We start from the raw sequence: 13,452 nt of genomic DNA, 5'->3' as shown, positions 1-13,452 counted from the left end.
TGGTCATCCAGTTTAGAAAGTGTTTATTAGCAGACCCCCTGCCCCTCCAACAGACGCGTTTCGCCTTGCAGCTTCGTCAGTGTCGGGATGTGTAACAAAAGGAAACCATTATATCGCCCGACATTCCCACACATCTTCAATAGACAGTGAAAACGGACTTAACCTATATGTCCCAATACGATGGCCATCTTTAAACATGTTTTAAAGTGGGACAAAAACCTTTTAACATAAAAAATGGTTTCTGAAAGTGCAAGTGCTTCATTAAAAACAAATTCCTTTTTACATTTCATTATACGTGCAATTCATGTAACGTAAAAGGGGAACATAGAGGCGAAATATCCTAATGGTATTTCATTTTTTGCAGGCAGCTGTTACCGTTCAATATTACAAGAATGTTGTTTATCAAAATATACGATGGATTTTAACATCTTCCACAATCAATGTAATGTGGAAATAATTTTTTCAACATAAAACAGCTGTCACACCTAACAGTATCTTAAAGAATCTGTTGTTCCCCAGTTTGTTATATATATAACGCCCTGTATGGGCTAACTCAACCATTCTCTGGCCTTGAATGGGCTATCCTTCATGTTTTCTTTGTTCTCCGAGTGAGGGGAGAGAGATGTATTGACAGATGATATTAATATATCTGTATCTATGATGTTCTTATGGAACTCAGGGACAGATTGTTGTAATATCTACTCTATTACTTAATGTGTAATCCCACATTTCAGAGAATAGTCCCTCCCTGTCCTCTCATCTACTGCTTACAGACATTTTTTACTCTTGTCTTGATCTTTTTATAGGTGGACCCATAGCTCTTCATCGTTGTTCAGCCCGGTTGGCCATTTGCTCTGCAAGTCTATGATATATTTGGACTCCAACACTCTTAGAGCCTTGACACGGGCACCTCCTCTTCCTTTCTGTCCACTTGGTCCAGGCAGAAAAAGGTGAGCAGGTCCCTATCGCTACTATGATGTGTCTCAAAGTGGCGTGCCACAGGGTACGTTTTATCCCTATTTGTTATGGCACGCATGTGCTCTAGTATACGCTTCTTGGCGGGGTGGATTGTGCGTCCGAAATACATCTTGGAGCAAGAACATTCCAAGCAGTATACCGTAAAGTCGGAATTGTAGTTGAGAAATGTTTTAATTTCTCTTGTCGGGCATGGATCATTAGGTCTTCCTTCATACTTCGTTCTCTTTTTACTGTATTTGCAGGCCTTACAGCGTAGGCATGAAAAAAAACCTTTATTGGTTTCAAAGTTGTCACTTTAGGTGGGCCCTCGAAGTGGCTGTGCACCAGATGGTCATTTAGTGATTGACAGCGTCTATAGGTTATAGACCGATGTGAGGGTATAATTCTTTTTAAAGTGACATCTGTTTGTAAGATGTGCCAATTCTTATTGAATACCTGTATCAGTTCTCCTGATCGCATACTAAAATTGGTAATCATCTGTGTTATTACTTCTGGTTCTGTCTTGGTCTTATCCAACAGTAAATCTTTCCTGTCAATCAATTCCACTCTACTTACTGCATTTCCCAGTATTGTTTTAGAATAGCCCCTTTCTCTAAATCTCATTGTGGCATCATCCCTTGCTTTTTGAAATTCTTCACTGCCAGAGCAGTTACGCTTCAAGCGGAGTAATTCTCCAAAGGGAATATTCCGAATTAAGCTTTTGGGATGGTGGCTTGCCGCGTGTAACACAGCATTGCCTGCCGTGGGCTTTCTGTAGAGTTTTGTGTGTAGTGTATTGCCTACCACATAGATCTCTAGGTCCAGATAGTTCACCGAAGTGTTGCTGATGGTACTGGTGAACTTCAGGTTGAGCTCATTGCTGTTTAACGCGGTGACATACTCCTCAGCAGAAGCCCTGTCGCCACGCCAAACATCAAAGAGATCATCAATATATCTGGCCGAGATCATAATTTGGTCCAGCCATTTTTCATTGGCCCCGCCCCAGGCCACGTGCTTCTCCCACCAGCCAACGAACAAGTTTGCATAGCTGGGGGCGAAGCACGTGCCCATGGCTGTCCCATGTGTTTGCCTGTACAGAGTTCCTGCAAATAGAAAAATGTTATTTTCAAGACAGAATTCCGTCATTGTCAGACGCATACGGTTATGTTGGTGATACTTGAGGGATTTGTTGCCCAAAAACCAGCCCACAGCAAAAATGCCATCCTTATGACCTATACAGGTATATAAATTGGCGACACCCAGGGTAATCGGAAGCATATCCAAATCCCACGTAATGTCGTCAATTCGTCTGAGGAAATCTTGAGTGTCCCTCACATATGAGGATAGATCTTTAACAAACGTTGCCAAATATGTATCTATGAACCTAGATGTATTCTCCAGGAGGCTGCCTATTGAGGAGACTATTGGCCTTCCTGGAGGGTTCTTAGTATCTTTGTGCACCTTTGGAAGGTGATAAAATGTAGGGATCACTGGGCTCTCACATCTCAGATAATCGAATTCATTTTTATTAATCATCCCCTCATCCTTCCAACCCTCCAACATGGTCTGATACTTCAAAGTACATTTGACATAATCAGCTCTGGTGATTGTTTCATAGCAGTCCTTGTTCAATAGTTGTTTCATTGCTTCTTGTTTATATTTTTCTTTACTAAAGACCACTATATTTCCACCCTTGTCTAAAGGTTTAATCTCAATACTCTGGTCTGTCCTCAGGGATTTGATGGCCTCCCATTCTTTCCTGGCGATATTGGAGTTATTCATGTCCATTTCAGTTGTTTTTGTTGCCCGTTTTTGAAGATCTAGTAAAACTGCATCATTATAAAACATCCACTGCATAATGAGGGGTTTGCGTGAGAACCTTTGACTTTTTCTTTAGGTTGCTTGGATCTCTTTCCTGTCGTATCCCCTCCGCTCTTATTGCTTCAATTGAATTTGGGATGTCTTCCATACCTGCCAGGTTTTGTGCTGTCATGAGCGTATCAAGATCATTGTCTCTTAGTCCCAGTTGTTCGTTGTCATCATTTGACTCTGGAATTGTTGTCATTGTGTTTGTAGGGTTAAGAGCAAATATTTTCTGAAGTTTAAACTTTCAAGCATATTTAAAAAGATCTATTCTTGTTTGAACAGGGTCGAACTTGGCTGTAGGGCAGAAAGTCAGGCCTTTCTTCAGCACCTTTTCTTCATCTATTGTCAATTTTCTGTCAGAGAGGTTGATGATTGTATTGTCATTGGTTACCATCTTCCTCTCCTGCCCTTGCTGCGAGTAACCATCGGGGTAGCTGCCATTGCGTTTCCTTTGCCTACCTCGCCTCGTTTTCCGCTTCTTTTTTGATTTTGTTCCGGTTTTGAGGGTGGATGAGGTTTCTGCAATGGCCGTTGTCTTGTCTCCTTCATTACCTGGTACTCGTCTAAAAAAGGGACAGAAGATGTTTTGTCTGCCCCCTTTCGCCTTTCCTTGCTCTTTGTTGATTCTCCCTCTGAGGCTTCTGCCTCTGATTCCGAGGTGTTTCTATTCATGATGTTCTGAGTGCCTTGCGCCAACCTTTTCCTCGTGGCATCAAATTTGCGTGCAAATGTTAATATTCGCCCCGTTAAATAATCTTGTTCATCCCTTTGAAACTTCGTTTGTTTTCTTTTCTTGATACCTGTCTCATAATCTTTGAGTCGTTTCATCATGACCTTGCGCAAATCTTCACTATATTTGATATCCTTATCTTTACTGATGGTATCTTCCAGCCTTTGAATTTCTGCCAGGGCTTTGTCTATATCACTCCAAGCATACTTTATGAGCATCTGTACCATGCCTCTGGAAGAGTTTGCTGTATATGCTGACCAGTCCTTTAACAATTGCGGATCCGGATTTTCATAGGATGGTACTGTAAATATGCGTAGCCCCCTAGGGATTCTGTTACATTCCACATAACATTGGAGGGAGGTCGCTTTTCACCATTTACGGATTTCTCTCTCTTGGGCCTTTTCTAATTGCTGGAATAGTATTTGCAAGTTGCTGGTATGTGCAGTTATGATCGCACCTCCTTCCGCTCTGACCGGAGCTTCTGACATGCTTTTAAATATGTCCGCCACATCTCTCTCTCGCTCATCAACACTGGACATATTTTACACTATTAGGTCGAGCTTGTATACACAATTTAGCTTTGGGGGAAAAAAAAGAATATATATATATCCTCCTGGCGGTCGCCACTAGGTAGTTATAGTTAGGACCTAGTTTCCATAGGAAATCCACAACATTCTATTTGGAATAACTTTGGCGCCGGTGGACGAATCTTCGCGAATTTCTCCAAGAAAATGGCCCGCTCCGCTCCCATCCTTCCCTAAAAGTTTGGGGGTGATTCATCAAGTGGGGGCTGAGAAAAAAGTGGGGTCCCAAAACGTGTTTTGCCCATAGGGACCTTTAGCCAGGGCTACAGCCCGAACGGCTGAACGGTAGAGTTCGGTTCGCAGATTGTGCTTTTTGTTAAATGGTGTAAATCCGTTCAGTAGTTCCTGAGAAAATCAAAAGTAAAATCATAGTGATATCCAGAGACAGAGTTCAGTACTCTGTACTGTACTCTGTAATTTCCCTAGCACGAGCTACATGGTCATTGGCTGTCAACACTCCAAACCAGGAAGTGTTGGCAGCCAAAACACGCAAAGGGGGTAGGGAAGAAACACCCTGACCCCCCTAGGCCTGCTCAGGGGGTCCCACAAGGACCCCCAAGGCCCACATTTAAAAAAAATACAAATAAAAAATCGCGGGGTACAGAGTACTGTACTCTGTACCTTCCCGAGCACGAGCTGCATGGTCATTGGCTGTCAACTGTCTGTCAACACTCCAAACCAGGAAATGTTGGCAGCCATTTTGTGCCTCGGTAGAACCGAGGCACAAGAAAGCAGTGAAACAAACGTGCAAAACATGCAAAGGGGGCAGGGTAGAAACACCCTGATCCCCTAGGCCTGCTCAGGGTTCCCACAAGGACCCCCAAGGCCCAAAATCCTTTATTTTTCGGATCTCGGGGTACGAAGGACCGTTCTCTGTACCTTCCCGAGCGCATACTGGAGGTTCCTGGTTGGCTAGTTGGCCCCCGGGACCTCCAGTATGCAAGGGGAATTAGTTCCCCCTCTGCAAACTTGCCAGGGGGCTGCGTTGCAGAGAGGTATAAAAAGGGGCATGGCCTCATTACACCTCTCTGCAATGCAGCCCCCTGGCGCATACTGGAAGTTCCTGGGGGGCTAGTTGGTCCCCAGGGGGGAATTAGTCCCCCCTCTGCAAACGCACCAGGGGGCTGCGTTGCAGAGAGGTGTAAAAAGGGGCGTGGCCTCATTACAACTCTCTGTAATGCAGCCCCCTGGCGCATACTGGAGGTTCCTGGTGGGCTAGTTGGCCCCCAGGGACCCCCAGTATGCAAGGGGAATTAGTCATCACTCATGAAATCACTGATGACATCTCAAATGACATCAGTGATGTTTTGAGTGATGTCACTGAACATGTCATGAGTGATGTAATATGTGATGTCATCAGCAGTGCATTGCTGGCGCGTGAGTTATAGTTAGCTGAACTAACTATAACGGGGGAATTTCAATGGTTTTGTATGAGTGAAATGTCCAGCTAAATATAACATGTGTGAAACCTATGGTTTTTTCAGTGAATTTCTAAGGTTTTTTAAATGCTAATTCCTAACTATAACGAGGCTGAAACCTATGTTTTTTTCAGTGAATATATATATATATATATATATATATATATATATATACACATTGTACTTATAGGGGCTTTCAGGTAGCTCTTTCCTTTTATTGGTCGGTTGGAGTATCATTCACATATTTCCTCCACCAGCTACAGCATGGGCCTGTGGGTCAGCAAATTTCTGCCATTAGCTAACTTTACTGTGAGTGATAGCATTCAGTTCCTGACTTGGGGAACAAAAGCAGCCCTGGTAACATTTTTCGAACCAGACCTGCTCCCTTCATCTCCTCGCGCCAATGGTATTTTTCCATTCACCTGTTCTTTCTCACATTCTTTCTTCTCGATTTCATTGTATTGTCCTCTTCCTTCCCTTCATCTATTTCTCTCTCTTGAAACCTCCCTATGCCTGCTGCAGTTATTCTCAGAGAGCTGGAGGCACCAGTAGAGGGTCTGAGCTTTCAAAACCCGCCTGTAAGGGCTCCAGTTCAAAGGGTACATTTCCGGTGGGAAAAAAGGCCAGCACATCCTCGCACAGAATAGTACCCTTCAGTGTGATAGATGATTACGACAATATGTGCCTTTTAAGACCCAAAGATTTGTTTTCATTTAGTCAATATTATTTTATATTTGTGAGGGCTCGTCAGCTCCCCAAACAATAAAGTTTTACAGAAACCATAACAAACAAAACAATGTCAAATCCAAATTACTGGCAGACAACGCTAGACCTATTGACTTTGCCAGTGCTTGTTCATTAATGGAACCAATCAGTGTTCAAAATCTCTTGGGGGTTTTCCTGGCAAAGCTGGCCAGAGCTGCAGAATGTACCAATAAAATAGTAAATCAATATCACTTCAATTTCTAAACTTTTTCAAAACATCTGTAAAGAATTACTCTTTTGTAGAAGGACATGTGCAGTAAATTTAGACATGCAAATTGAATATATTAAAGAAGTTCAAAGGTGAGGGATGAGGAAGAAGGAAAAAATAGATGATTTTCATTCATGATAAACACATAGCAACATGATAAACACAAAGAGAAATCGAAAATAAATAAAAGGAAGTAGGCCTTGCAATCAGAAGAGAAGTGAATACATTTAAGAATTTGACAATTTAATCTTTTACTTTTTCAGACATTCAGGCTGTATTACAAGTTAAGTTCTCTTCTCTTCTCACTCTTCAAGGGAAAGTTTGCAAAATTTAAGAGGTATGTGGCACACAGTACACATGTCACCAATGTCCGGTGGACACATGATGATAGCCTCCTGGCCACAGTGGGAGGATTGGACACCTCCCTAATGCTGTGGACCCATGAGATGGAAGGGCACCGAGAGACCAGACAGTGTGACAGCGAAGAGTCTGACCTTGACTCAGAGGAAGATGGAGGTGAGTGTTAATATCCATTCTTGGTTGGAGAAAATTGTTGAATCTAAAAGTGTTTCCAAGGACTTGTGCCTGCACCAGAGGTTACCTTGTGTATATTCGAAGGGAAGGCATTTTGCTATTTATACAGTATAATAGGAGACTGAAGGTTAATGATCCTTGATTCCATTGAACTGATTTACCAGCAGTGTATCTGAGCCTTGCCTTATAGCCATCTTGATTGTACTGCCTGCTCTGTATGAAATTCCTATACAGCGAATAGTTCAAAGGATGATAAGGGTGCTCAAGTGTCTTGAGGATTTTTTTGGTAAACCACTTTTAATCAATATAAATCTGCAATTATGCCATTAAAACCTTCTTGCTTCATCCCTGCAGAGAATCCAGTGCAGGTCCCCCTGAAGCCTTTATGTCTGCGTCAACTGCCAAGAATGGTGTCTCACCAAACCTTTGTTATCCATCAGAAAAATGCCATCAACACCTAAAAAAGTGGCTACAAAGATCCTCAACACAACCCAGAGAGGAGCAAGAAATAAAGCTCCCCTTAAATATCTGTATCTTGGGTCTCATTTAGATGTGGACCACAATAACTCCTCTTAAATCCCTATATCACCTGCAGCTGAGCCTGCTCCAGTTTCACCGGTTGATGACACCACTATCTTCAGAGGTGGCTTAAAATTGAATAACACAGTAGAAGCATTGCAAGCTTAAGGCTTCATCAGACTTCTCCTGCCTCTGGTCCCTGGGCTGCTCAAAGTGTTAACTCTCGCCACAGTGAAGGTGGCATCTCCACACCTGCTCAGACATACAAGCCACCACAGCAGGACCTGGAGTTCATAAATGTAGAACCAAAACCTAATTTGGTCATAGTAACTTTAGTTATGTGAAAACATGCCTCTGTCCTAGAAACATCTTCTTCACTTATGAGAGAGAGTGCACAAACACTAGATATAAAGATGTGTGGTCCAGTGGTTCTCCATTATCCAATGTCACCATTGTTGCTCTCCTCAGAATGTATGGCAGCAAGATGGTATGAAGTCATTCATGGGCAATCTGCCAGGTCATCAACAACAGGACTTTGAGAATATGGTGAGGGAAGGCTCCTTGGTTTCTGCAAAAAATAATGGAGCTCTGCTGAATATGGTATAGTTCAGGGCTTTCCCTCTATTATAACAAATCCAGGATATTTGGGTTATGACCCCAATGTTTCAGCTTGGTACTGGATGGTGTAACAGCAACTCTGAGGCTTCTCGGCCTTTAAGCCTTCTACATCCTACTTGCTGTCAATGCCAGGTGGCATATGAGGTTCTTCAGTGGAGCTGGAAGTTCTCTTCCAGGGGATCCTCATCAATGATCATATGCACTGAATATTATCCAGTATTGGGGTATCTTTCATAGATTCAGATGCCTGAATCATTACCTGTTGCCGAGGCGGGAGTCCCACTGTAAAAATATATATACAAAAGCAGTGCCTTAGTAAGAAATGTAGTAGGCTAAAAAGAAAATAGGCCCAGAAGGCCCAAAACGTAGTAGCCTATCTACCTCATTATATGAAAAGACCTAAAAAATAGTTCCAACCAATCAGTTGCCAGCACCCTCTAGAACCTTCCCAGCAGAGGCAGTTCTCCTCAGATTTTCACTGCACGTCATGTGGAAGGGAGTCTCCCTGAGTGCCTACTCAGTTTGTTCATCAAGATGTCTGACGAGAAAGCTCTCTTTAGAGCCTGCAGGACCTGTGATAAGAAGAGGGCCCATGTAGATGATCAGCACAAGGACTGCTTCTACTGTCTACATCCTAACCATGTAGTTAAGGATTGTAGAATATGTCGAACCTTTCCTGCGAAAACCATCAGAGACAGGGAAGCAAGGTTACTTTTATGGCTGAAATCCTCGTCAGCTGAGGCGGATGACAGGGCCTTAACATCTAGGAAGAGGGCTAGATCCCATGACCGCTCCTCTTCAGAAGGAAGGACGCACCACAAAGCTTCTCATGAAGCTTCTGACCAATCAAGGAGGTCTCCCATCCTCCTTCTGGATCAACCTGGTCTCCGTCCTCTGAGACTTCCAAAAGGCCTTTAACCTCCAGACCTGTGAGTAAAGCCCAGATCAAGACCATTTCACTGGTGTCTTCTCATACGGTATCTGTGACCTCTGCTGCTCCTATTTCTTCATCTACTGTCTCTACCATGTCTATTACATCACCTATTGTGTCTTCTAAAATATCTACGTCAAAGAGATCTTCTGTGGCGAAGGACTCTTCAACAAAGAGTTCCTAATCTAAACCTCCGTCGACGACAGCATCGACGTGTAGTTCGTCGGCGACAGTTCCCTCGACGACAAAGAAATTGTCGACGAAGAGCCCTTCGACGTCGAAGACATCGTCGACGAAGACCCCGTCGACGGAGACACCACCGTCAACGGAGACACCACTGTTGACGAAGAGCCCGTCGACGACGACACCGTCGATGACAACACCGTAGATGATGACACCGGCGACGACCCAGTCGACGACGATTCTTGCAACTACGATGACACCGTCGACGACGAAGAGCCCGTCGATGACGAAAAGTCCGTCAACAAGAGATTGGTCATCAGCGATTCCTCCAGTGTCACAGACGAGGCCTATTTCCTTTACTTACTTTCAGTTAAATACCTACCACTGGCAAGACTACAGCAATATCTCTCCATTACTACCATTGCATATTTTGGAGACGTATGTGGAAGAGGATGAGTCTGATGAGGAAGATGAGGAGTGTCCTTTCGGCATAGCTTCCCATCCTTCAGAATTACAGATAAAATGCCAAGATGATGATGATGACAAACAAGATTTTCAAGAGCATTTTTATCAAGAAGTTTCTGCTCCTTTTCAAAGGCATCCCAAAAGGGCTTCACATCAACGAGAGACCAGTCATCATCTTCCTTCTTTGATACAAGACCTACAGGCCACGTTGGCTGATTATCGGCAAAGGTTTCCTTCAGAAGTGTCTATTCCTGTTTTGCCTCCCGCACCGGCTGACATACCTGCATTGCTACCGTCAGTGGAGTTTCCTATTTCTCCAAGGCAGCCCTCTGTGACAGAGCCACAGGGCCACCAGGATACTTCATCCTCGGATGAGGAAGGTGAATTGCCCGACAACACGGGTGATGGGGATCCCTGGGATGACTGCATTATTCCCATGCCCTCTCCAACTGTTCCACACCCATCAGATTGTCCTCCTGAGGATATCGGCTGCTTCCACAACGTCATACAGCGGGCTGCGACAAGGTTCCAATTACCAGTCACTATTGAGCAATCTGACTGCTTCTTGCATGATTTTAAAGACGATTATAGGAAAATTACAAGAGCAATTCCGATTATAGACTGCATTTGGAATGAAGGTCTTAAAATCATGAAGATGCCTGCCTCTATACCCGCGGTTCTTCTTCGGATTGAGAAGAAATTCCGAGCAACTCTGGATACTCCATCCATCCTTCCTTACAGGTCATCCACGTCCGGATTCAGTCATATCTAGAGCTGCTCAGCAGAGATCAAAGAATCCGGCCACACCAATTTCAACTCCGCCTGATACGGATGGTAGAAGATTGGATCTGATAGGAAAGAAGTTTTCCACTAATGCTGCATCCTCCATTAAAGCAGCAAATTCCCTGGCAATTTTGGCACTGTACGACCGTCAGATGTAGTCGGATTCGAGTTCATAGACCTCATCCCGGAAGATCGTCGACAAGAGGCAAGACAAATTGCGTAGGAAGGTGAGCGAGCTGTGTCCAAAATTATTGACTGTGCTCCAGACATCGCGAATACCAACTTCAGTCATCTCGCAGGCGCTGCGGTAATTAGACGCCAGGGATGGCTTAAGGCGACATCTGTTCAGGAAAGAGGTGCAAACCAAAATCCTGGATATGGCCTATGACTGCGATTCATTATTTGGGAAGCAAATTGATGCAGCATTATTGGCTATCAAGACTCATACAGATACTGCAAAATCATGGGCTGCTCTCCAGTACAAACAGGGATCTTTCAGAGGAGCCAGGTCGTGGCTTTACATCCAGGGGAAGTTATCACAATCAGCAGAACAAGCAGTACCAGTCGCAATACAAACAGCCTTACTATCAATCATCATACAGACAAGCTTCATCAGGTAGTTTCTCTCGTCAGGGCGGACGAAGACGGTTAAACAAATAAAGGCTGTGACTCCAACAGGAAACAATGAGTCCAGCAGGATGCCAGTCAGTTCCCCCTCCCTCCCTGTGGGCGCAAAGATCACGGCCTTCTTTCATCAATAGCAACAGATCACGTCAGATCATTGGGTCCTCGACCCAGTACAGAAGGGTCACACTTTGGAATTCACAAAGAAACCACCTACGACCCAGCCCAAGGGTCCCCCTCCCCCTGGTCTTCACTTACTTTTCAAAGAAGCCTTAAACATGCTCTGCAAGAATATGATAGAAAGGGTTCCAGTGTTGCAGAAAGGGAAATGGTTCTACTCTCGATTCTTCCTCATAAAGAAAAAATCAGGGGAGTGGTGCCCAATTCTTGATCTTCGCAAGCTCAACAAGTTCCTGAAAAAACTGAGTTTTCGAATGGTGACGCTTGCCGAAGTACTAGGCTGTCTCAACAAGGGGGAATTTATGGCTTCTCTGGACACCAGGCAGATCATAGTCCAAGCTCTGGTGTTGACCAGATTGGACTATGCTAGCTCCCTGTTTCTGGGTGTTAATCAAGCTGAGCTAGCCCGCCTTCAGCGGGTACAAAATGCGGCGGCCAGGATGCTGGTCGGCCTCCCTAAATTTGTTTCTGCTCGCAGCACTATCCATGACCTCCACTGGCTCCCAGTAGGCCAAAGAATCAAGTTCAAGGCTTTGTGCCTTACTTTCAAAATTCTCAATCTGGCCTCCCCTCCTATTCTCACCCAGACCATTCTCTACTATGTCCCCTCAAGAGCCCTTCGGTCTGCAGGGGCCAATTTGGCCATTATTCCTCGCTTTAAAAAGTCCAGAATGGGTGGACGTTCCTTTTCGGTGATGGCGGCTACATTATGGAACTCTTTGCCTGCCTCACTTCGTTCCATCCCTGATTTGTTTCAGTTCATGAAACAATTAAAAACTCATTTATTCTCCTCTGCTTAGCTTCAGTGTTACGTGGTCCTCTCTGTTGTGTTGTGTGTTTCATCTCCAAACAGCGCCGGGACGCCTCTTAGCTGCGGCATCTGTGCGCTATACAAAATAAAATAACATAACATAACACAACATAACTTGGAAGACGCATACTTGCATATCCCTATACATCCCAAACATCGCAAATACCTACGATTCACAGTGGCTGGCGTCCACTTTCAGCTCAAGGTGCTTCCGTTCGGACTGAAATCAGCACCAAGGGTTTTCACGAAATACCTGGCACCAGTTTTTGCAACTCTGGGGTCTCAGGGAATACAAGTCTTTCCCTACCTCGACGACTAGTTGCTCAAGGGACCTTCGGAAAAGATAACGGAAAAGGCTATTTCAACATGCCTACATCTCTTTTCAAGTTTAGGTCTCACTCTCAACGAAAGCAAATCTCTGCAGGATCATTCTGCAGCACCATTCTGCACCACTTCTTTTTGAAGCTCCTATGTTTAATGGTGGACTCTGGGTACTCTTAAAAACTATGGGTGGCCTGTCTCCTGTACTTCCACCTTCATTGAGACTCACTAGTTGGAGCTCAGGTGGTGCTCTCCTCCATTGTATACACCACCCTAGCACTGGAGCCAAGTTCAATAGAAATAGTGTAGGAAGACTGAGGATAGGGGCCCGTGGCAGACTGGGACGGCAACAGAGACTCCTAACAGGAGGAGTTAGACTAGACCCTCCATGGCAAGTGTTCAGACTCACCTGAGCATCGAGAGATGGTGGTTCTAGACCTACACCCATTGAGGGAGATCAACTTAACCTATTAGTGCAACAGCACTGCAGCAACACTCAGACAGATAGACTGGCTCCAACATTCCCTTTAGTGGAAGTTTTGAGCCTCATTCCTCAGACAAAAACCTAATTGTGACTCAGCAATGCAATGTAGTCTAAGGGACAGAGGACTTGATGCCAGGGGTTGACTGCTCCTGTGCATTTCACTGCTACACCATTACGTCAGAGGCCAACTAGAACAAGTTGTCTGGTACTGGAGTAGATGGTCTCACAGCCTCATGCTTTCAAGTTCCTAAAGCTTACTAGCACCACTTGCGTAGACTCAATGGGGATAAGTTTTATGTGTCAGGAGGGAGAGAGGATCAGGAGGGGGGGGGGGGGAGTGGGTTCCACGCTACTTCATCAGCATGAAGTGAGACTTTGTGATCCAGATCCTGAAATAACAGCAGAATTTTCTTTCTAGTGAAGAAATCCAATATCTCTTCCGTGAGTGTTGCATATTTGCTCTGCATGCAC

At 44.5% G+C, this 13,452-nt stretch overlaps 1 protein-coding gene across 1 annotated transcript in view; it reads left to right on the top strand.

The window, feature by feature from the left end:
* Positions 1-13,452, top strand: part of EML5 (EMAP like 5) — a 1,453,541-nt gene that overhangs the window by 953,177 nt on the left and 486,912 nt on the right. Inside the window, exon 26 of the mRNA XM_086936634.1 lies at positions 6,843-7,044. Within this exon, the coding sequence (XP_086792760.1) occupies positions 6,843-7,044 (202 nt within the window). The remainder of the gene's footprint in view (positions 1-6,842; positions 7,045-13,452) is intronic.

This window comes from Lissotriton vulgaris, chromosome 9 (assembly GCF_964263255.1).
Source record: "Lissotriton vulgaris chromosome 9, aLisVul1.2, whole genome shotgun sequence".
NCBI classification, from domain to species: domain Eukaryota; kingdom Metazoa; phylum Chordata; class Amphibia; order Caudata; family Salamandridae; genus Lissotriton; species Lissotriton vulgaris.
This window is presented reverse-complemented; position numbering and strand designations above follow the sequence as displayed.